Raw genomic sequence first — 25,175 nt, 5'->3', positions numbered from 1 at the left:
GGGCCATCCGAGAACCCCCCGGTTTTTCTGTTTCTAAGAACTGGGCCGGCTGTAATGAGATGGGGCGGGCTGGCAACCCTCCCATCTAAATCGCCACAACACAGAGAGTCATAGTTACTCCCGCCGTTTACCCGCGCTTGCTTGAATTTCTTCACGTTGACATTCAGAGCTGAATGTTATTGAAAAGTTATAAAAAGTTATAAAAACTGTTATTGACTTTTAAAAATAATTTTGCCTACTAGTTCTTCTAATTTTTTATTTGGAGAATCTAATGTTAATATTGCTGGTTTTAACAATTAGATTATGAACTTTAATTAGCCCATGTGATAAGGAGAGATGACACTTTACTCTACATTTATTCGAAATTATGAAGGTGTTTTTTGTAATTTTTTAATATGGTCATGTCCTGTTAATTCAAAACTATTTCTTTCATGAGGAATCCCAGCATTTTTTTATTATATTTAATTTTAAAAAATGCTATTGCAATATTTACCTTGTCAGCTTTTTTTACTACATAACTAAGAGATTTGGATTATTTCTTAGGAAATCTTTTGTTAATTTACATCCCTCATTCAGTTCCTTGTCTGTTATCGATTCAAAAAACTGCTAGTTACAAAATCAGTAGATAACCCTGCGAATCTACATCTAAACTCCTCTTAAGTTATTTCTTCGAATTTTATCAAAATTTGTTTCAATATTTATTTCAACGTCTTTGCCAGCTTCTAACAACTGAACAGACTTTTTCTCACCAAACTTCTTATTAAATCCTTCAACCAATCTAAGAATGTTAACGACTTTTGAAGGTACATTAATCTGTGTGATGTTCAGAAACTGGAGGTCAGGTTGCTCATGTGACAGAAAAGAATGAATGTCCAAATGCATTTATACATCACCTTGAATATAAATTATATTAGCGAACTTTCTCTTCCGTTTTCGGTTATTTTTAGTAATTATATTATTCCATTAATTATCCTTCAAGATACATTCTTTTATGACAAAAGAAGTACCTATTCATTTAATTTCTCGAGAGTCTGTTTGTTTTTCCATTGAAACGATTAATCTTGATGTGACACACGCTAATGACTAAATTCAGAACCGATCGTTTGAATTTGTGGTTTCGTGAACTTTTTTCTCTTTAGGTCTACATTTATAGCTCTTTCATTCATCACCTAACTCTTTCTTACGAAAAAGATCACTTATTTATACTGATTATTCTCGGTTAAAGAATAAGGTTAAATTAAAATGTCTTAGTGTTTTAAGAATATTATTAGAACTCACGTCACATTGTTGTGTTAGTTTCTGAATAGGTTGAACATTTAACAATACCATTCTGATGTCACCTCCCACTAACACTTTCATTGATCGGGCTTCTAAAAATATTCTTTAAACTCTGCTAAAATTGATATTTATTATTTATATCATTATTAATTTATTTTAATATTAAGTTTGCCATAGTTCATTATTATCATATTGTGTTTGTTGGAATTTTCCAAGCAATTTAGGCAAATTTCCATTATTAATTGTAACTAATTTATGAAGGGAAATGATGGTGAACAATAGTTGTTCAGAGTTGTTTGTTTTTCTTGCTCTTTAGCTAAAAGATTCAATTCCTAGTTAATCGTAATTTTTTGGGGTTCATTTTATTCCTTAAGAGATTCTCTACACGTATTTTTAGTACGTGCTTACTAAAAATTTTTTAAATAAATAATGTTATTTACATAAATAATCATTGTATAGTTTCTAAATAAAAACGCACCAGAAACTTTTGTAGAGAATTTTTCAAGGAATAAAATAAGCCGTACAATATAATGATTATATTAAAACTGAAAATTGTAGTTATCCACACAAAAAACATTAAAGTCTAAAAAAAGTATTGTCTAATAAACAATTAAATCCTGAAATACTTATTTTTTAATGTTCCCTTCAGTTATCATCAAAAATTAATTACCATCAAGTATGAGAATATTTTCCAATATTTTATCAATAATTTTTAACATTAATAATTATTTATCTTGAGGTAATTACTGAATATCCTTAAGTTTAACAATACAATCAGAAACTAAGAAAACTTTTGGACGCAGTAAAGAGAACAAAAAGTTTTAGCAAATTTTAAATAAATTTTCATTAATAACTAAATTGATATACAAAAAATAAGCATTTTATTCTCCATGTCCAAATAAATCAGAAATGAAATTAGCTCACTTCTGGGATTCGCGAATCTTTCAAAAAGTGTTTAACTTCATCTGAAAAAGAACACTTTTTTACAAAATCTGTTATACCGACAAAACCCAAAAAAAATCACGGCATTTTTACAAATTGAATTTAAAAAAACACCGATTCAAAATTTAGAAATGTTTGTTTGAACCAAACGAGTATTTGTTGTACCCTATGTCAAAGCTGGAATTTGTTTGATTTAAATAAAATTTGTTTAAATCAAACGCATATTTTTTCTATTAATTAAACATTGATATGTATTAATCATATATCTATTTGAATTATTCAAATATTTCAAATCCTCGAATTTTAGTTTTCCACAATTCAATAGTGTACATAAATGAGACATTTTTACTGCAACATTGAAATTTCAAAATCAAATTTAAAAAAGTAATAGTCGGACACAACCGACTTCCGCGGAATAAAATGGAATGATCTACAAACAGTTGGCTACAGATTTTTTTTCTAATATGTAGATTAATAAATTATCATTTTAAATCTGTAAATTTGAAACACTTCTTTTTGAAAACGTCAAAATTTTTCAAATGCATTTCTGTTTTCCTTATAACAACTTCTTATCTTTTAGATTTAAATGTCATATTTTTTAAATTTCTGTTAATACACTCATTCGAAATTAATACTGTGTAATTTCGGATAATTTCACTTTTTAATGTTCAAAATGTGTAAAATTTGGCATTGCTTCGTGAAAGCCGTATATTAAACATTTCCCTCAATAGTGTCAAATAATTTCACATCACTTCAATTGTGTTTAGAGTACCTTTTTTATATGCTTCAAATTTGAAACTTGATTTATTTTGATAAATAAACAAATATACTTTAGTTTGTTTCCGTTATTATTAAAAAAATAATAGAACGTTAACTAAGTATTATTTACCTGACAAGAAGAATGGTTTGAATTGGCATTTGAATTTGAAGTAATTTTCGATTGTACAAATTATGTCTGAAAAATCATATCAAAGAAAAATTAAATGTTTTACTTTTATAGCATTTTAAATAGACATTAATATATCGAAAAATTTTAATACATTTTAAAAGACCAAACATCAGGATCCCTCAGGATAAAATATTCTTTTAACTCTCTATAGAGCACTTCTTCTTTAAAGTCTGATAAATCAGATATTGTAATTCAAGTCATAATTTCACACTGGATAAAAACCCGCACGTGTAATGTGTATCTTGAGAGATTGATCAGTGGCCGCGTTTCTCGTGCAAGTTCAATAGAAATAAAAGATTAATACAGATTGGTTAATTTGCTCCTTTTGCAATAAAAACGTGGCGCCTGCTTGTACAATCCGAGTCAAAAGTTCCAGTATCAATTTTCATCAACATTAATCAGTTTTTTCTTTTTTTGCATAAAAACTTATTTTATAAATAATAAAATAAACTTTAGAATGGGTAAAATATCTTAAGATAAATGTGAATTTAGTATAAAACCTCAAAATTAGTATAAAAGCGAAATAATCCAATCCTATCAAATATTCTACCATAAATTTTGTTCAATTTTAATATGCTTTTTGATAAACATCCAAGCCGATCCTGTATCAATATAAATAGAAGAATATAAGATTTCTCAATACGTGTAGTTGGATGAAAACCTGAAAGATGATACTTTTAATGAAATTTTAAAGATAAGATTTGATGCAAGTTCTTTGTGGAGAAGATTTGATAGAGGTTTAATAAGAATCTGTTAATAGAAAAATATCTGATTTCTAACAGTTAATATTTCTTAGAAATATCCAATATTCTGAAAAATAGGATTTAATACAATTTTTGTGCAGTTCAGATTTAAGAGAGTTTTAATTTCAAGATTCTAGGACATAGAATTTGATTCAAGTCATGTGTCCATAAGATTTTGTAGAACTCTTATCAGAATCGGTTAATAGAAATGTATAAGATGTTTCGATGGTTAAATTTAAAATAAATTTACCATATTTCGAAAATGTACAATTTCCTAAGAGTTAGAACTCGATAAAAATATCCGATATTCTGAAATAGGATTTGATACCATTTTTTTTCTAAAAAGATTTGATTGAATTTGAATAAAAAACTATTGATAGAAAATCATAAGATTTATCGATAATTATAATTTGCTAGCTATTTTCAAAATTCTGAAACATAGGATTTGATCAAAGTCTTGAGCTGATAAGATTTGATGGAATTTCATTGAGGAACTTAGATGGAAAATAATACGATTTCTCAACAGTTAGGATTTTATAAAAATATCTGAGATCCTGAAACACAAAATTTGATACGATTTCTTTGCCAATGAGATTTGATCGAATTTAAATAAGAAATTCTTATATAAAAACATAGGATCTCTGAACAGATTGAATTTGATAGAACGTTCTATTAAATGTGCTCACAGATTTGGATTCGACAAATTCTTTTTATTGAATTAGATAGAATTTTATCAAATATGCTGACAGAATTTGATAACTGTAATTTTTTTGGTTTAATTTGATAAGATTTATATTAAATATGCTTATAGAAATTTATTTGAACTATACGCCTTGATAGATATTATTAGAATTCGCCCTGAATATATGGGTGATTCTGTATATTAAGGTCGCTTTTAATAGGAACAATTTTTTTACAATCAATAATATTTACAATGTGTATTTTTTTATCTGAACTGTTCATTATTGCTAGAAGAATCAATTCTGAGAGTATGTGCACTTGAATAAATAAATATGATTTCTTTAAAGTATTTAAAGTCACTCAATCCGAATTTAACATTAGAATTTAAAAAATCCCAATATTGTGAATTAAAAATTAAAAAATAGTAACAGTTTTGTAAAAATGAGGGTCCTAAGAATTGTGGGATCGTTCACTTCCAATATCGTAATAGAATTAATAAATTAAAAATAGTTAATTTAATATGTAAATGAAAAACCTAAAAAAAATATATTTCAAACATTTAAAATTAAAATCGGTCCAATTTTAAAGAAGTACAATTAAAAATTCTTCAATTTTGTCAAGGGTCTAAAGTTTTCAGTTCCCAATCTTCTAAATTGCAGAAATTTTTAATTCAATTATCAAAATTACAAAATATTTCATTGTTAAACTTGAAACTTGCATAATTTTTAATTGTAAGTTTCCAAATTAAAAAACCTATATTTAAAGATGCAAAATTCATATTTTTTCATTTTTATTTAATTTTGAACGTTTTTTTTCTTTTTTTTAAGAGTTTAATTTAAAAGACTTACAGTTGAAAATTCTTCTCTTTTAACAAATAAAAATGTTAAATTCTTCAATTTTTATATTCACAATTGGAGATTGATCTTTAATGTGTATTATTGATAATGATGCAATTTTTAATGCTTATTTTGGAATGGTTCCATTTCAGAAATTTTATATGGAAAAATATTCAATAGTGATATTCAATTCTAAACATGCCTAATTTATTAATTTTTAATTTTTTTAAAATAAAAACTCTTCAAGTTTTCTTTTTTAAAGATTTACCATTCAAAATCATACAATTTTGAAGCGTTGCAATTGCAGATTCTTGAATTCTGGAAATATATGTAGAATTGCCAATTATTCAGTTTTGAAGAATTAAATTTAAAGGCATGTAATTTTCGATGTTTTGTTAGAATAGTTCCATTTTGAAGATTTATAATGAAAAAATCTTCAAATTTGAATATTTGCATTTCAAGATTCCAATATTTAAACTGTATAATAGAAAATGATGAATTTTTAAATGATTTTTTGGAATAGTTCTATTTCAAAGATCTGAAATAAAAAAAAAACATTCAATTGTGCAGATGTGAAATTTATTCAATTTTGAAGACGTGTAAATAAAAAGTCTTAAATTTTGTCAAGAAGTTTCAATTCTTAATCTTCTAAATTTAATAAATTTCATCTATAAATCATCATAATTACAGAATTTTTTATTGTGAAACTTATAACTTTCATAATTTTGAAGTCTAAAGTTCTATAATTAAAAGTTCCACGGTTTTGAGGAAACACAATTGAACATTCTTGATTTTCAAAACATAATTCCAAATTATTCAATAATCAAGATTTAAATCCAAGCATTTTTCTTGTGAAAAAAGAAAGGTTGATAGCGAACGAGTGTACTTAATTTTCCAAGAATACTAACTTCCTGAAACTAGGATTAAAAATGCTTCTTTCCGAAAATTTAAAATTAATTTTCGACTTTTATTGACAGGCACGTAATACAAATATGAAATTTCTTTTAGCTCTCGATGATTCTGATCAAAGTTTCCGATATTAGCAACGAGGCACGACCGATGGATGTCGCCGAGCCTTGGCTTGATAGTCTTCTACAGGAGTTCTTCAAACAAAGCGATGCAGAGAAATTGGAAGGACTTCCGGTCACACCCTTCATGGACCGTGATAAGGTGACCAAACCTTCGTCGCAATGCAGTTTCATCGGCCTGGTTCTCCTGCCTCTTTTCGAGTCTCTTGGCGAACTATTCCCGGAACTTCAGGTATGTAAGTCGGAACCACTTTAAATTCGAAACTATATAACATAAAAGTTTGCGTGCTTTGCACGAAGATGCCAGCTGTCTATATTCAAGCGAAGTGAGTAAATTTCGTACAATTGGATAACTATTCAATACAAAAGTTGAGAACTTCCTTCAGGGAGATGAAAGAAATAAAATTTGCATTTCTTCAAGATTTTGAGGTCATGTGAATTCACGATTTATTGAATGTCTCAAGTTTATGAATGAATACATGCCAAATTTAGAATAATAGAAAGACCTTGCTTTGCTAAAATCTAGAAAATCACAAAAATGTGTCAATAAATAAAGATATTGAGTATTACTTTGATTTGAAATTGAAAATTTTAAGAAAGTCACTCTTATAGACAGTATTTTCTTTTCTTTAAATAAGCTCTGGATTTATACAGAATTTGGAAAACTCTAGAAAAATTGTGGATTTTTGATAAAGAAACTGGAAAACTTGGAAACGTCCTGGAATTTTGAAAAAGAACCAGGAACTTTACTGACACTTCTTTTTAAAGTGTTAATAATTATTTTAATCCTTTTTAGCTTATTTCACAAGTTTCGATTGATTGGAATTGAATAAATTACGCTCCCACGATTTTGATACTACTGCATATTAATACTTTTTTACTATGTTAAACAAAATTTCCTTAAAATGAAATAATAATCGTCGAAAATACTTTCAAAATTTCCATTGACTAATTTTCAATACCGGCGGAAAGGATCTGCATGCCTATTTTTTGAGCTGCTGCTGTGTTTCACTTCTTAGGGGTTCGTAGCTTCAGGCAGAAGATTCGATTGGGCGCCAGTTTGTCCGTTCGTCCGTCCGTCATACTTTTTTCCAAGGAGGGCTAGTAAATAATATTGGAAGAAAAGTTGAAGAAGTGAGGTGGAATGACAGGAGGAAATAATTATGCGAAGTAAGGTGAAATTATAGAAGGGTAAATATGGAAAGCATGGGGAAATTATGGGAAGAAAAGTAGGATAAGTGAGAGCAATCATGGGAGGGGATATAAGGAGAAATATGAATGGGGTAGAAAGGGGATTTCCTCTATGAAAATAATTATGGGAAGCAAGAAAAAGTATGAAAAGTGAGGGGAAATGATGGAAGACGTTTCCAGGAGATTTCCCCTTAGAAGATAATTAAGGGAAGTAGGGGAAGTAGAAGAAGTGAGAGGAATTATGGCAGGGGTAGTAAGGGAAGTGGGAGGATGTGTAAGGGAGGGAAATAATAGGATAGTATGTGAGGGGAAATAAGAAAAATGGTAGAAAGAGGATTTCCTCTCTAAAAAGCAATATGCAAAGCAAGGAAAATGATTAGTAGTGAGGGGAAATGAGGGGAGAGGTTTTCAGGAGATTCCACTCAGATGAGAAATAAGGGAACTAGGGGGAATTAAGGAAGGATTAGTAAGGGAAGGGAGAGGATGAGGAAGGTAGGGCAAATGAATGAACGATGAAAACAAGAAAAAGTAGGAGAAGTGAGGGAAGTTATGGGAGAGGATGTGAGGGCATATAAGGGAAGGCGTGAAAAGAGGATTTTCTCTCTGAAAACAATCATGGAAAAAAGGAAAATTATGGGGTGTGGGGGGAATGATTGGAGAGGTTTCCAGGACGTTTCCCCTTAGATGAAAATTAGGGGTGGTAGGGAAATTATGCAAGAGGCGGTAAGGGAAGGGAGAGGATGAGGAAAGGAGGGCAAGTAAAGGAGAGATGAGAATGAGGAAAAGTAGGAGAAGGAAGGGAAATAATAGGAGAGGATGTGAGGAGAAGTAAAGGCAGTGGTAGCAAGGGAATTTTCTCTCTAAAAAGAATTATAGGAAGTAAGGAAAATAATGGGAAGTGAGGTTAAATGAAAGGGGGAATAGAAAAGGGAATTCTCCTTGGAGGATAATTAGAGGAAGTAAGGGAAACTGTGGGAAGCTAAGTGAGGGAAGTGAGAGGGTGCGGGAGGGCAAAGGAAGTGATGGGAAAGTAGAAAAAGTGGGGGAAAGCTAGAAGTGAGATTTCCCCTTGGAGAAGAATGCGGGTAGTGAGGAAAATCATAAAAAAAGAAGTGATCGCAAATGAGGTAAGAGGAAGTAGAAGTGAGGGAAAATGAGTGTGTGGTAATTAAGGAAAACTATGTGAAGCAGAATAAGTGAGGGAAATTGAAGGAGTAATGAGTGGAGGGATAGAAAAAGGATTTCTCCAAGACGGAGAATTAGTTGAAGTGAGGGAAATTATGGAAGGGGAAGGAAAAGTGAGGACTAATGAGGTGTCAGGAAGAGAGGGAACATTAGGGGAAGTATGGGAAGTGAAGGGAAATATGAGAGGTTAATTAGGGGATGTGAGGGCTAATGAGATGAAAAGGTGGAAGGCGAAGAAGGAAATCTGAGGGTAAATGAAAAAAGGGGAAGTAGAAGAAGTGATTAAAAATGAGGGTAGGGGGTGTAGGGGAAGTGATGGGAAATGAAACGAGGAGAATTATGGGATGTGCGGAAAAATGAGAAGAGAAGAAGTAGAAGTAAGCAAAAACTAAGGGAAGGTATGTTGGGGAAATAAGGGGAAATAAGGAATAGCGAAAGGAAAGTAGGGGGAGTGTGGGGAATCAGAAGGAGAAAAGGAAGAAGTTGTGGAAGGAAGTGCGAAGTGTAAAGTGAGTGGAGAGTAAGTAGGGCAATTTATCGGGATTGGAGGAGGGAAACTATGGGAGTGGGAGGTTTGAACATCTCAATTGGCTACGGAACTTTTCTTTGTAGTTGCGCGGCGCCTACTTGGACTTTTTTTAATATTATCATGAAATTGTTTTCCTCATAATTACACACAAGTTAATAAAATGTTTCGTCTGCCTGACTATTTTTGAAGAAAAAATGTCAATTTAATAAAAAGATATTGCAAAACAACGTCAAATTTCAATTTTTTCAAAAAATTGGAATAACAATGGAAATAATAAATATTTGGCATATTTGTTTGGTTCATTTTAAAGATAAGTCTATTGAAGTTTGATGAATTATTAAAATATTTTTAAAATTTGCATCCTTGATCTTACCAAAGGGTCGAATTTGTCGTAAAATAGTCGCAAAATTTCAAATAATTATTGTACTTACCATATGATTGAAAAAATACAAACAATAATATTTTGATAATTATTAATAACATTCATTAAAATATAACATTTTTTTATTATTTCCAGAAATATTGCAATTTTTCGAAAACTTTAGCAAATGCTAAAAAACAGGCATTCAGACGATTTCGGCCGGTTGTATGCCAGAAGCTTCCTGGAAATTATATTGAAATTATATTTTTTGGACTAGAGCTTTTTTGGACTAGAAGAACAATTACTAAGGGAATATTATCTAAATGACATTTTTTATCCTTTCTTTCAATACAAATATTGAAATAATTTTCTAAACACTTTATTGTTAAAAAATATCCCATACTGGATAACATTTCCCCGGCATTTATCACAAATTATAATGAAAAAAGTTCTTTTTAAAAATAAATCTTAATTAACATTCAAAATATAGAAAGAATTAAGAAAAAAGAATTCTATCTCTGAATTCAATTTAAAATTTCTAAAATGACTGTACAGTCAACCGGGATGATTGTGGAACACCGGGGTAAATATTGGTCAAGGTAGTATCTTATCTACTCTGTAGATCATTTTTTTCTTAATGGGAACTTTCTGTATATTTTTTACTTTACTTCAGTATTGAATAAGGGTTTGAGCTTTTAAGGGTTTAAACCTTTCAAATTATTTTAAATGTCTTGAAATCTTCTGAAAGCTCACTTCACTAATCCTATGAAATTCTCTAAAATACCCTAAAATCACTCAAAATAGTTTCAAATAATTTGAAAAAATTTTCTAATCATTTGAAGTGCCTCACAATTTTTTTGAGCTTTCAAAATTACTCACTGAAATTTCGTCCCTTAAAATATTTTGAAATATTTCGACAATCTTTAATACCTCAAAATATTTTGAGTTTTCTAAACATCTCTTTAAAACTTTTAAACCCATTTAAAACGTTTAGAAGTTTTTTTACGTCCCGTGAAATATTTTAAGTCTCATGAAAAAATTATAATTCAGAAATATTTTGGACATTTGAGATGTGTTGAAAAAGAATTTAGAAAATAAGAAATAAAATTGTTTTATTTTACAGAATTTTACAAAATATTAGGAAAATTTTGAGTCATTGTAAAAGATATTGAGGTCTGTCAGAGGTTTGGAAGTAAATTGAAAATATCTATTAATTTTATTTGAATTTTTCTTAGCAATTATAAAAATTCTGCAAAATTAAATGAAATTAAAAGTTAAAACTTCAAGATCTTCCAGCTTATTTTTTGACACTTTTGGAAAAATGTTGAAATTTCTTGAAATCTTTTTAAATATTCTCTTCAAATGAATTTCTTCGAATAAAAAATCAATAAAAATTTTCCGTGGAATCGAGGGAAAATTTCTTGATTCTTTTGAAATCTTTTTAAATTTCTTATAAGCTTCTTTTTCTAAAGTTTCACAAATCTTTATTGAAAAGAATATTTGAAATCTTAAAATTTAATCTTTTTTAAATATTTTCAAAACTTTAAAGCCGTTTAAAATCATTTGAATTTTTCCTACAAATTTTTCAAAATAAACAAAAAATTCCTCCTAATCTACCAGATTCTTTTTTGAAAAATTTGGAAATCTTTGGAAGTATTCTCTGAAAATTAATTTTCTTAAATAAAAAAAAAACATTAATAATTTTCGGAAGAATCCAAAGACAATTTTTTAATTCTCTTGAACTTAATCAGTTGGTTTTTAATTTTATAATATAAAAATGTACATACATTTTTCTAAATCTTATATATTCAATTTCGTAATTTTTAGAAATGTTTTGAAATCCTTTTACATATTCTCTTGAAATTATTTTTCTTTAAATGAAAAATAAATAAAAGATTTCCGAGGAATCGAGGTAAAAAATTTTCATTCTCTTGAAACTTCTTAAAATTCTTAAAAAGGTTCATTTCTTAAATTTTAAAATCTATATTTTAAAAAAAAAATTTTTGATCTTTAAATTTAACCTTTTTTAAAATATTTTCAAAATTTCGAAACCTCTTGAATATCTTTTAAAATTATTTTGATTTTTCCTAAAAAAATTTCAAAACAAAAAAAATTTCTAAACATTTTCCACATTCCTTTTTGAATTTTTTAAAAAATAAAAAAACATTTTAAAAATTCCGAGGTATCCAAATGAAATGTTGGCATTCTCTTGAACTTACTCATTTTTTCTTCAAATTTTATAATATAAAAAGTTACACAAATTTTCTTTTAAATCTTCTATGTTCTTTTTCGTAATGTTAAGAAATTGTTTGAAATCTGTTTAAATGTTTAAATGTTTTCTCTTTAAAAAGAGAAAACGTTAAAATCCTTAAATTCTTCCAGATTCTTTTTTAAAAATGGTATTAACCTCAAGAAAATTTTATTATTCTCTTGAATCCTTTTAAAATTCTTAAAGAGGTCAATATTTTTTGTTAAATCTTTAAAAATCTGTATTTTATTTTAAACTTTAAATCTTCTCAAGATTTTAATTATTTGGAATCTTTTCAAAACTTTTGATTATCTTATCAAACAATTCGGTTTTCCTAAAATTGTTCAAATGTCGCAAAATAAAAAAAAATGTCCTATGCTTTTCAGTGTCTTTTTTGACACTTTTTGAAGTCTTCAAGACCAAAATTGAATCAATAATGTTTAGAAATATTCAGAAATAAATGTTATCATGTAATAAAATTACTTATTTATCATTTTTTATTTATATGATTTATACTGCAGATAGTCGTAATCTTTCTTAATAGAAAAACAAATTAAAAATAGCAGCATAGTTTCGCAGAAAATCAGGTTTTCTACAACAACGTGTACGATATCTTTGATATATTTAGTTACATCATTTTTTTATATAGAATGATCCTAAGAGTATTACTTGTACAATGTAAAGAAAGTTTTATTAACAAATAATAACACTTCACTGAATTATAGAGCATAAAAGTTGATCCATATTTACCCGAATGATTCATAATTTCCCTGAATGATGACGTTTCGAAAAATGATTCCATGTTTGAATTATATAAAACAAATCATTTCATATCTTCTCATCCTTCGAGTTTGAATTAAAAATATAATAAATTAACCCTCAAGTGCTAGAACGGGTCCCAGGGACCCGGAAGGTTTTTTCACGGTGTTTTTTTCTCAAAAGTTTTCTAATTTTTTGCGGAATATTTACAATACGCAATTAATTTTCATATATATTTCTACAACATTCATTTTTGCAAGACTCTAGGCTACAGTTAAAAAAAATGGATCAAGATCTATTTAAACCGGAGATATTTCGGTTTGAAGTTTTCTCGGGTCTACTGGACCCGTTCTAGGCAGAACGGAAAATTTCGAAGTTCTACTACTTGAAGGTTAATTACTTCTAACCAATCTTTCGTTTCAATTTTGTTCATAAAAAATTTCGACTTCCTAAATTTGAATTTTCTTTTCCAGGAACTCATAGTAGCGCCAGTGCGGTTCGCCCTAGAGTATTATCGTCGGCTCAACGAAGCGGCAAAGGACGAGCGCCATCATCGTAAGAGCGTCGTAGATCTTGGAGAACACGCACCGTCAGCCATTTCCGGCGGAAATTCTGGTTCTTCCGCAGTTGTAAAATCCACCTCTTCCCACAGCGTTCGCTCAAAGCGATCCGGTTGCACCATTCACTCCCGATCAAGGTCCACAGATGAAGACGGAATGGAGAACCTCACAATCGAAGAGGCAGATAATCTCGAAAGTTCGGATCCAGAAACCGCAACGGAAGTCGAAATCAGCGAGAAGACCCTTAAATTCAAAATATCCACAGAAGGGACGATATCAGCCTCTTCAGCTGGTAGAAAAAGTTACCCAGGAAGTCGAAAAGGCAGTAGAGAAAAATCTTCCTTAGACTACCACAACCACGAGTTCGCCAAAGCAATGAGAGAACATGACAGAAGACGAAGTAAAGGAGAAAATTTGAGCAGCGACATGAGCTCTCCCATCAGTGTAAAATCAAGTGAGGAGCCCAGAATCCTCGAAGAACTTGAGAGGAATGAACTGTTATTGATAGAATCCATGATCTCTAGAAGAAGAAACGAGGGAAATGGGAATGTTTCTGTAGGAACAGTTCCACAGAAGAATAATGTTAACAAGAGATCAATCAGCATTGACAGTGATCCGGAAATTGGAACAAATTCCAGAGAAATTGTGAAAGAGGTTCGCTGCTGTTGCTGTGAAGACAAATCCAGTTCCAATAACCACAAGTCTTTGTTCTCGAGATTGAGAAACCTAACAGATCGATTGAGCATCAGCTTCGATACCAAGGAACCTCCCATATCCAAACCAATAAAGCTTCCAACTTCCAAAGGACTCAACAAGAGTAATTCAATCAGCAGCAGCTCATCTTCCACGATAAGATGTAACAATGTTAATGCAGTTTGTAAAAAATGCAATCTCTCTAAATCTAATAAGGAAGATAGAGAAAATATTGTGGATCTTTCGAGCGGTGATAAGAAGTCAATGACTTTTCCGAAAGCCAGAAAATTTCAAGACTGCAGGAACAAAAGCTGGAAAACTGTCTTCGCCAAGGAAAAGAGACCTTCCGTTTCCTTAGAGACATTACCAGCGAGTGATCTAGAATCTTCTCTTCCAAAGCACAGGAGGAATCTCTCCAATCCTGAAGGAAAAATTGGCTTGGCGAAAAGCCAAAGCCCAACTAAGGAAATAGAGCAGAAGATTAGTTTTCGGCAGTTTAGGGAAATCGATGTCAGACCCAAGAAACCGGAAGTTCACGTGGATCAAGTGAATCCTGGTAGTTCTACTGATGTTGGCGGAGATTTAGGAAAAGTGGAGATCAGACGCAGTTCTGCTAGCATGGAAGACATATCGAAAATCACGAAGCAGAATGAAACAACAATATTGAGTTTGCTGGAGCAGAAAAAGATTGAGGAACAATATATGGGAAGTCTGGATTCGATGCTCTGCAAGGAGTCGATAACGACTTGTGCGAAAAAACCAATCGCTTATTCGTCTCCAGCTTCTACGAAGAAATCATCTCCGGGGTTGTTTTCTCGCTTTAAGACCGGGATGAGTATTGACGGGACAAGAAGCAGCAGCAACAGTGGCTCTCTTCACGATCAACCCTCTCAACAAAGCGGATGGATCTCTTCACTGACTGCCAGTTTTCGCCCCAAAAAGCAAATTAATGAGCCAACCACGTCTTCTCATCCTTCCCTTTCCCCTAGCAATGAATAATTTTCCAACCTTCATTTCGCGACCACGTCTTCAGCTTTTTGATCACGTATTTTAGCCGATAGTTGGATTTTTTAAATTTTTCAAGCATTTTTATATTTTGAAGTGAGCTAAAATTACATTAATAATTCCCGTAGCAGATCGTGTCCATGGACAAATTAAGGGCATATGATACTTAGAAAATTGTCGATTTTACCAGTTTCAGATTCCCCTGGCTTTTTTTCTAGAATAATAAATATTTTGTCTTAAAAATTTGGGAAATGATAGCGAACATGCTAACGGACGTCCCCACACACTTTTTTTGTGGGTTAATTCAAAAAGTTTTAATTTAGCAAAATGTGATTAATTTTCAAAGCGCTTAGGAAATAGTATAGATTTTTTCAGTGTTAGATTCCCCCGGCTTTTTTCCTAGGATAAGAAATATTTTGCCTTCAAAATCTGGGAAATGATAGCGAACATGCTAAAGGACGTCCCCATACACTTTTTTGTGTTTATTTTTCTCAAAAAATTTTTGAAATTGCTAACGACGTGCGTGAATATTTCAAGGTTATGTGTGTTACAATTCACCCGACCGTTACTTCCAATCTACACAATATTTTTGGCCGAAAACTTTGGACTTACAAATAAACATAGTAACTAATCTCCCGGAACTAACCTTGTTTGCAGGCAATCGAAAAAGTTTATTTCATAAATAATTTCCAAATTATCGAAAACGCAGAGATGGAAAACGACGTAACCTCAAAATAATGCATATGCATAACATTTTTATTTCCACAATAAATTTTTTTTGTTATTATCCCTCAAAAAAAAGTCCGGAGACGTCTGTTATGATATTTTATAGCATCTCCGAATTCAGTTTTTACAAATTTTCATTTTTGTGGAAAAAAGGCCGGGGAAACTGTTAGTATCACATGCCCTTAACATTTTATTCGACCCCCCTTGAAAACGCGCCATTGCATGCACGTGAAGCAGGCGCAATGTGGCCACTTGAAGCCCAGTGGCCTTCGCACATGCGCACTTCGCCGCCGGGCCAACATGAAACTTTACGCCCGCTAAACATGCACTGCACCGCGCAAGTGGGAAGCCCGGCAGAAGTGGTGATATCGTATGATGTAAATTGAAGTGCTTTTTCTTTGAACCCTTTCATCATTAAATATTTACGAAAGGTAAAGGGGAAAAGGAGAAAATAATAAAGGGAAAGGGGGAAAGAAAAAAGGAATTGGTGAAATGGGAAAGAGAAAAAGGGTGAAGGAAACGAGGAAAGGTTGACTAGGGAAAAGTTAAAAGGGGAAGGGAAAAGGGAAGAGGAAAAGAGAAGAAGGAAATGAGAAACCGGAATGGGCGAAAAGGGAAAGGAAAAGGGGAAATGGGTAAAATATAAAAATAAAAGGGGATAAAGAAAAAAAGGACAAAAACAAGGGTAAAGGGGACAGTGAAATGGACAGTGAAAGGGGGGAATGGGAAAAAGAGCACAAGATTGAAGGGAAAGGGGAAAGGTTCAAAGAGGAAACTAAGAGAGGAAAGGAAAAAATGAGAAAACGGAAAAGGGGAAAGGGGAAGGAAGAAAGAAAGAGGCGAAAATGGGAAAAGGGAAAGAGCAGAATAGGAAAAATAAAAAGGGTAAAGAGAATGGGGAAATGAAGAAAGGGGAACAGGGAAAATAGAAAAGGTGAAAGGGTGAAAGGGGAAAGAAGAAATAAAACGGCGGAAATGGGACAGATAAAAGGGGAAAGGGCAGAATAGGAAAAATAAAAAGGGTAAAGGGATTGGGGAAATGAAGAAAGGGCAAAATTAAAATGGTGCAAAGGATAAGGGGGAACAATGAGTGGAAATGGGAAAAAGAAAAAAGAAGAGGAAAGGGTGAAAGGGGAAAGTGAAAAAGAAAATAGTAAAGGGGATTGAGAAAGGGGAAGGGGAAATGAGAAAGGGTAAAGGGGAATGGAAATTGTAAAGGGGAAATGGTAAAAAGGGAAAGGGGAATGAGGAAAAGTAAAGGGGAAAACGAGAAAGGGGAACAGCTGAAAAGGGAAAAGTGAAAAGGGGGAGGGAAAGGGGCATGGTAAAGGGGAATGAGAAAGGGGAAAAGACAATCGGAACGGGAAAATTGTGAAAGGGAGAACTAAGAGTGATAAAAAGAGATTTATCGATTCAGACCATATCTGGTCGTGCGCACCAAACTTCCTTTGTCTGCTTCACATGCTTGTTTTCAAGGAGGGTAGGATAAAAAGTATAGTGTGTAGTATTAAGGGCGCAAGTCTATTTTGCCTCGTGTAACTTCCACCCTCGCTTCGCTCGGGCCGCATGTACACGGTCATCAAAATAACTTTTCTTATGCCCTCGATACACAGTGTACTATTTAGGCCAAAATATTCCACCGAATTATCATTTTTTAGATTAAAGATTATTAAATTCTGACAAAGTTTTCGAGGCATATTTTAAAAAAAGTTGTTTTATTTTGGTTATTCAACGATGAAAAATGATTGTAAAAAAATTCGAGGATGACAATTTCTGAGAATTTCTCTATTTTATGCCAAATAATACAGAGTTAGGAAACTCGTCTTGAATCATTTCCAGCAGTATCAGATATTTAAAAAATTGTTTACAACTTTTATAAACAAATTAACACACATCCGAAGTAGCTATATATAATTTTTAATAAAAATCTAACTTTTCTTGATTAATTTGTTTCGAAAAGTTGTAAATTTTTTTTAAGTATCTGATACTGCTGGACATCATTCAAGGCAAGTTACCCCACTAGTTCTGTGTACTTTCGCATAAATTGGATAAATTCCCACAAAATGGTATGTTCGACATTGTTATTTTTAAAAGAATTTTCATTGTTAAATAAAAAAAATAAACAACTTTTTTTTAAATATGCCGTTCCGTCCATGAGATCCGCTAGGGAATGCGCGATTTTAAAACGGTTCTCGCGACATATTCGAATTTTTTTAGAACACCAATGTCTTCCATACGTTTTTAATCATTTTCTCTTCAATTAAAACTTTTTCCTAGTCTTGAATTTTAGCATATTATGTATTTAGGGGGAGAAAAGGGACTTTTTGAACGTTATTTTTTATAACAAATCGATTATATCAGTCATTTCTCGAAATACAGGCAGGATTTCAGCCCATATTAGATTTCGAATAAAGGTAGCATGATTTATGGTGATTTTAAAGGTAATTTACTCTCATTTGCTGTCTATTGCCCAAAATTCAATTTATAAATTTCTATAAATTTGCGGACATTTTTGGAATTTTTTATTCATTTATGGTACTTTTACAGATAAATATGGTAACATATCATGATTTATCCAAATTTCAATTAAACAAATGTTATGGCAGTTTTACACATAAATATGGTAATTGTGGTAATGTTACAGATATTTTATGATAATTTAAGATAAATTACCCGAAATTAAATTTTTAAATGTTCATAAATTTTTTGAAATTTCCGGTCATTTATGGTAATTTTAGAGGTAAATATTGTAACTTACCATAAAGTACCAAAAATTCAGTTGAAACCATTTTCATAAATTTCCGCAAATTTATGAAATTTCTTTGGTAACTTATGGTAATATAACAGGTATTTCATAGTAACTTAAGATACATTATCCAAACTTTAAACTAAAAGTATCAATAAATTTGCTGTAATTTATGGAAATTTTTGGTAATTTATTGCAGTTGTACAGGTAAATATGGTAACTTACCATAAATCATCCAAAATAGAATTAAAATTTATGTTTATAAATTTTTGGAAATTTAATAAATGTCTTGGTAACTTATGGTAATATTACAGGTAATTCATGGTAACTCAAGATAAATTACCCAAATTCAAGTGAACCAATGTTCCTAAATTTCAGGATATTTTGGATAATTTATGGTAATATTACACGTTATTTATGATAGCCTGAGGTAAATGACCAAAAATTAAATTTAAAAAGAACAATAAATTACCGGAAATTTTTAGAAATTTTCGGTCAAGAATTGTAATTTTACAGCTAAATATGATAACTTACTATGAATTTTTCAAAATTTAATTTTAAACATTTTAATAAATTTCTGGAAATTTATGCAATTTTTTTGGTAACTTATGGTTTAGGTTACAGGTAATTTATGGTAACTTAAGACAAATTATCCAAAATTCAATTACAAAATGTCTATAAATTTGCGGAAATTTATAAAAGTTTTTTGGTAATTTATGGAAATTTTACAGGTAATTCATGCCAACTTAAGATAAATTACCCAAAAATTCAATTTAAATATCTCTATAAATTTCCAGAAATTTTTGATAATTTACGGTAATTTAACGAGTTATATATGGTAACTTTCCATCAATTACCGCAAAATTCTATTGTCTGCACTAAAAATTTCATTACAGTTTTTACAGTGAGTGGGCCAAGTATCGTAAAATGCGAGTATAATGTTCATTATTCACATCTGATATCACTTTCTACTTCCTAGGGAGTAAAAAGTACTTTTACATCCTAGGGAGTAAAAAAGTACTATTTGGCACCCGAGGGAGTAAAAAGTAGAGCTTTAGACCCGCTTCATAGGCGTCGAAAAGGGCTGAAATCATGCACGTGTGATAAAAAATCTTTTACTATTTACAAACACTCAGCTTTTAGATTTGTCTAATTTCATTAAAAATTTGAAAGTTTTTAATCTGAAGACTCAAACCAGCATATTTCGAACCCTTAAATTTATCATTAATCCTTACGAATTTCAGTAGACTCCTTTACATTTCTTAAAGAACAAAGTAATTTGGAAGAGAAAAAAAACGAGTACTTCCGCTCTAATTAATTCAGTGTACGTGAGCCGGGTAAAAACGATGTAGGACGTGTGTCGCGAAGAAGAAGAAAGAAAAAAATAAATAATAAGGGAGATGAATTCTATTTCTGTGACTTTAGAAACGAGTAGCTAGAATCGAGAATGCGTTTAAATTTGTAGACTACTTTATTTATTGTATAAATAGCGCGTAGCTGGACGAATAATAATTAATGTTGTATGTTATATACATATATCAAATCGCAGCGTAAATACATCTCCAAATCGATGATTAGAAGTAGGTAGTTAGAAAGCTTATTTGTAGTTGGCAGTTAAGTGTACTTATTGGATACGAAGCTGCCATACAATGAAATCCAAAAATGTAATGAATTTGAGTGTTGCGTGCTAGGAGAATTTAAGGCAATTTATTTCGAGAAGGTCATTTTAAACAAAATTTACTTTAAGTCTCTTTCTGCGAGATGAAAATGTAGTTTCCAATAATATGTCTTTCCATTAAAGTATTATAGGAGCAAGTCTCGTTCAAATTATCTAAATTTAAAGTCATTTCTAAGAAAATGATTTTTTCGTTAGAATATCTTAATTCAGATAAATTGAGAATGGAGTGAAAATGCTAAAATAATTTAATCGCTTACGCTGAGGGAAAAAAATCAACGCACAAATGTATTTCTATCAGCGCAAACGTAGGGCACTGCTTGAAAAAATTACGTCGGAAGGTACGTTAGAAACGACGCTGTTGCCTGACCGTATATTGACCCAAAATAATTAATTCCCAACAAAAATGGTCATAGTTTATATTTCAATAAAAAAAGGTGAAATTCATTAAAAAATATGAATTTTAAAACCAAAAAGATTAATTTTTGTCAAATCAAGATTTTTCTCCCAAGAAAGAAATAAAAGTTTATCTAAATTGCTGAACCGTCAAGCCAAGAGACGAATTTTCTGTACAAAAATTTGATTTTTAAAGAAAAAATATAAGTTTTTGGCATAAAAAATGATTTTACACGAAACTGATGCATTTTTCTCCAACAAAAATGAAATTTCAAACCAAGAGAATTATTTTTTTTGCGGAAAAAAAAAGAATTTTCAACTAAAAAAAATCAATCTTAAAACATGGAAAAGTTACGTTTTCAGAAAAAAAATTAATTTAAACCAAAAAAGGCTTTTCCATTAAACATTAAAATTTTTAACCGCATGTATAAGGCTTCATTAAAAAAAACAATTAACAGTGTAGCTAAATTTTACCCAAGCAGTTGAATTTTCAATTAAAAAAGAATAATTTTCAACAAAAAAGTTAAACTTTTAACCAGCGAGATGAATTTTCTATTAAAAATATAAATATTTAAAGAAAATTATATCTTCGTAAAGTTATTTAACCAAATCTTTCAAACAAAGTAGTGGAATATACTAAAACAGATGAATTTTTAAATCAAAAGATAAATTTTCACGGTCAAAATATGAATATTTAAATAAGAAGTAAGTCGCACGAAATTTTAACCAAAAATGAACATAGCATTTTCATCCAAGAAAGATTAAATGAAAAAAAACGGAATTAACTGAATGAAATTTGTGTTAAAACAGATGTATTTTCAATAAAAAAAAAAAAACAATTTTTTGGCTTAACTTTCATCGAGAAAAGATTTCAGTTCATTTTTCAACACCAAAATATAAATTTGAAACAAAAGTAAATTCTCTACAAATTAATTAAATTTTCAACAAAACCGTAGAATTTTCAACCAAAAAGTATGACTTTTGAATAAAATAGTTTAATTTGCAAACAAAGAGTTGCATTTTTATCCCAGAAAGATGAAATTTCTCTGAAAAGAGATCAATTTCTAATTTTTTTAAATTTAATAATTGAATTTTCATCGAAAAAAGATTTCAGTTCTCGTTTCAACACTAAAATATTAAACGTGAATAAAAAAATAAATTTTCTACGAAGCAGTTGAATTTTCAACAAAACAGCAGAATCTTCTAACAAGTTTGACTTTGCAAAGACATTCTTGAATTTTCAAACAAAGAGTTGCAACTTTATCCAAGAAAGATTCCAGTTCTGCTAAAACAGGTGAATTTTTAAATCAAAAATACAAATTTTCAAAAAACGAGTTGAATTTTTACTAAAAAAGATTTTAATTCACGTTTGAACACAAAAACACATATTTTAAATCAAAACTAAATTTTATAGGAAATAGTTGAATTTTCAACCAACAGTTTCATTTTTATCCATTAAAGCTGCAATATTTCTACTGAAAAAGATCATCTTTTAAATCAAAAAGACTAATTTTCAAAAAAAATATTTTGCATCTAAAAAAGATTCCATTTGACTTATCAGCAAAAAAATATGAATTTCAAACAAAAAGTTAATGTTCTACAAAATCTGTTGAACTTTTCACCTAAAAAAATTAATTTTTAACAAAACAGTTGAAATTGCTACCAAAAAGGATGTGTTTTTTCAAAAAGTGTTAATTTTTCAACCAAATAATAAAATCTATAAATAAAAAGATAATCTTCAGCAGAAAAATTTTGCGAATTTGCAACAATTACGTACATGAGTGAAAAAGCAGGAAAATCAACATCTAAATTGTTGCAATTATAATTTAAAGTTGATGTTATTTATATATTTTATATTTTATTTTTTTTATTTAGCGTACGCTGAAAAATAAAAGTTTTAAATATAAAAATATAAATAATAAAAAAATGTTATATTAGAATTATCAGTGCACAATGTAAATGTTTATACTACTGCTTTTATTAATTTTATTGTCATATTATGGAAATTTCACTTTACAGCGAGACCGTAGCGTGACCTTTCGTTTCATCCGGTCCGCTAGTGAGTGAGCGTTGTTTTCGACGCGAATTACGAGGTCGTTTCCGACGAGGTTTATGACGTTGTGACTTCAAATAAAAATCTGGTTTAAATTTTTTTTTCAAAAAGGACCTTTAATGTCTCAAAAAAGTTTGTATTTATTCGTGTGTTAACGAATTATTAACTCATGGATAAATACTACCACATAAATATAAATGTGTAAAAAGATAAAAAAAAGTATTGATTTCTATGTAAAATTGTGAATAAGTGTGAAAAAGGATGAAAATATGCCCTAGCATCGAACGGTCACTACGTTCAGGCAATTGCGAAACCGTTCCGTTCACAAAGTCCGCTAGGGAGTTTAAGAAGTATCTTACCTGCTTTACTTTAATTAATATTAATTTTAGCATTTTCACTCCGCCTTTTTCTTTATTCATAATTGAAATCATCTTAGTCGTTTAAATTATCGAGAGATGATAAAACCTAATTTTAAATGGAAAGAACAATTTTGAGAGTCTGAATGACCCTCTTGATATGGAATGCCAAGCATTTTATTAGGATCCAATATAACTATGGCTGTTAGGATGATTGGTGCCGAAAAAGTGGAGCAAAGAATGTGGTGTGATTTAGGGTATGGATTCAATTGTAACGAACGATTATCTTCAATGGCTGATTTTTGCGCATCAAAAATGAGTATATGAGTAATTGAGTAAACAATGCAGCTAGGTCAATTCCAAAAAATACTGAATTTAAGATTCTTTGAGGAAAATCAAAAAATTATCTGACATGAGTTGGGACCAGACTTTACACATCTATAGATTTTACTGAATTAGTAATTTACTCCATGTACTTATGACATTTTTTATCTAGATATTTATAAGATCGTTCGTACCAATTTGCTTCCATATTGAGAACGGCCTACGTTTTGAAGAGTGTTTGATCGGCGACTATTACGTACGAGTTTTATATTAAGTTCTCTATACAATATCATGCTTTCATTCTTACATTAGATGTTTATATTTTTATACTCCGTCACTGTGTCTACACGGCTCATATTAGGCGCTTTTCTTGAATTTTGTTATCGGAATCACCTGGAGGAATAATTTTTGTTTTTGTTATAAACGAATACTAGGGTGAAAAAAAAGACAATGAAAATTTATATGAAAAATAGCCTAGTCCTAAAAAAAAGTCGTTTTGCTTCCTATATATTTTCAAACTATACTAAATTTGTTTCAATCATATAGAAAGTTTCAAGGGCTCAAAATTTATGTAAATGAAATTGAACAAGCGTAAAAAAGAAAATTATTCAGAATCTGATAATTTGAAATGCTAAGGTCTTCGCATTTTTGTTTGAGAGTAAATATTGAATGCGATAACGGTTTTACGTATTCAAAAAGTTCTAGAATAATTTACAAAGCTTTAAAAATTGATTTTAGTATTTCTAAAATTGGAAATTTTTCCGGAAAAAGTAAACATATTGAAATATTACAATATTTTTGAAAATTAGATATACTTTGTTTATTACAAAGAAAAATGTAATTATATTTTAAACAATTTCAAAGTTTTAAACTTATTTTTAATTAATTTGCGTTCTGGGCATTTTTGTTACTGAACGCTTCAAAATTTTTTTAAAGTAAAATTTAAATGCGATAAAGTTTCCACATATTCAAAAAATTTGAGAATAGTTTGCAAAACTTTTGAAAATTATTTTAGTTATTTGAGAGTTATAAAAATCAGATTTTTTCCTAGAAAAAACTAAACGTATTGAAATGTTTTTAAAAAATTTGAGAATTGGACATCTTTTTTATCACAAAAAGAGACAACTGAAAATAAACCGAGAAATAAAATTCCCGAATTGGGAAATTTCCGAATGATAAAGTCCTATGATCCTATGATAAAGTTCCCGACTAAAAATTGCCAAATCATAAAATATCCGAACTGCAAAATTCCCGAATTAAACAAATTTAAGATTTTTTTTGATAAATTGGAGAATAGTTTGCAAAGTATTTAAAAATGATGTGAGTTATTTAAGGTTTATAAAAATGAGGCTTTGTCCTAGAAAAACTAAACATATTAAAATCTAACAACATTTTTTTAAATTGGATATCTTTTTATCACAAAAGGGGAAAAATCTAAAACACCGAAAAATATAATTCCTGAATTGGATTATTCTTGAATTGACAAATTCCTGAATTCGAAAATTTCTGAATAATCAAATTCTCAAACAGCTTATAATATTACCGATTTTGAGAATTCCCGTATCATAATATTTACGACATAAAATTGCCAAATTATAAAATATCCGAACAGCGAAATTCCCGAATTAAAAAATTTTAGGATTTTTTTTATAAATACCATTTGTGCATTAAAATACAATAATTAGATTTTTTTAAGAAAAATGATTTTTAATCTTTGAAGTTTCTAAAATTATGGTTTGAAATTAAAATAACAAAAATTGAAAAAAAATGTATTTCTGGATGGAATTTTTTTATTATACTGATTTTAAAGGCATGTGACACAGCTAAATACCTATATTACCGACCACAGTTTTTCAGTTCTCTGAATGTTTTTTTGAACCTCAGAACTTTTTTTGTAAATAAAATATCGAG

General features: G+C 30.0%; 1 protein-coding gene across 3 annotated transcripts in view; it reads left to right on the top strand.

The window, feature by feature from the left end:
• LOC117169223 overlaps positions 1 to 15,243 on the top strand; it is a 461,284-nt gene extending 446,041 nt beyond the window's left edge. For all 3 annotated transcript variants that reach the window (XM_033355482.1, XM_033355480.1, XM_033355481.1), the window contains 2 exons: positions 6,438 to 6,689; positions 13,204 to 15,243. In XM_033355482.1, the coding sequence (XP_033211373.1) occupies positions 6,438 to 6,689; positions 13,204 to 14,982 (2,031 nt within the window). In that variant the 3' untranslated portion in view covers positions 14,983 to 15,243. The remainder of the gene's footprint in view (positions 1 to 6,437; positions 6,690 to 13,203) is intronic.
• The last annotated feature ends 9,932 nt before the right edge of the window (positions 15,244 to 25,175 follow it).

The sequence above is a fragment of the Belonocnema kinseyi genome, chromosome 3, assembly GCF_010883055.1.
Source record: "Belonocnema kinseyi isolate 2016_QV_RU_SX_M_011 chromosome 3, B_treatae_v1, whole genome shotgun sequence".
Lineage (NCBI taxonomy): Eukaryota > Metazoa > Arthropoda > Insecta > Hymenoptera > Cynipidae > Belonocnema > Belonocnema kinseyi.
The sequence above is the reverse complement of the archived record's forward strand: the minus strand, read 5'-3'. Positions and strand labels throughout refer to the sequence as shown.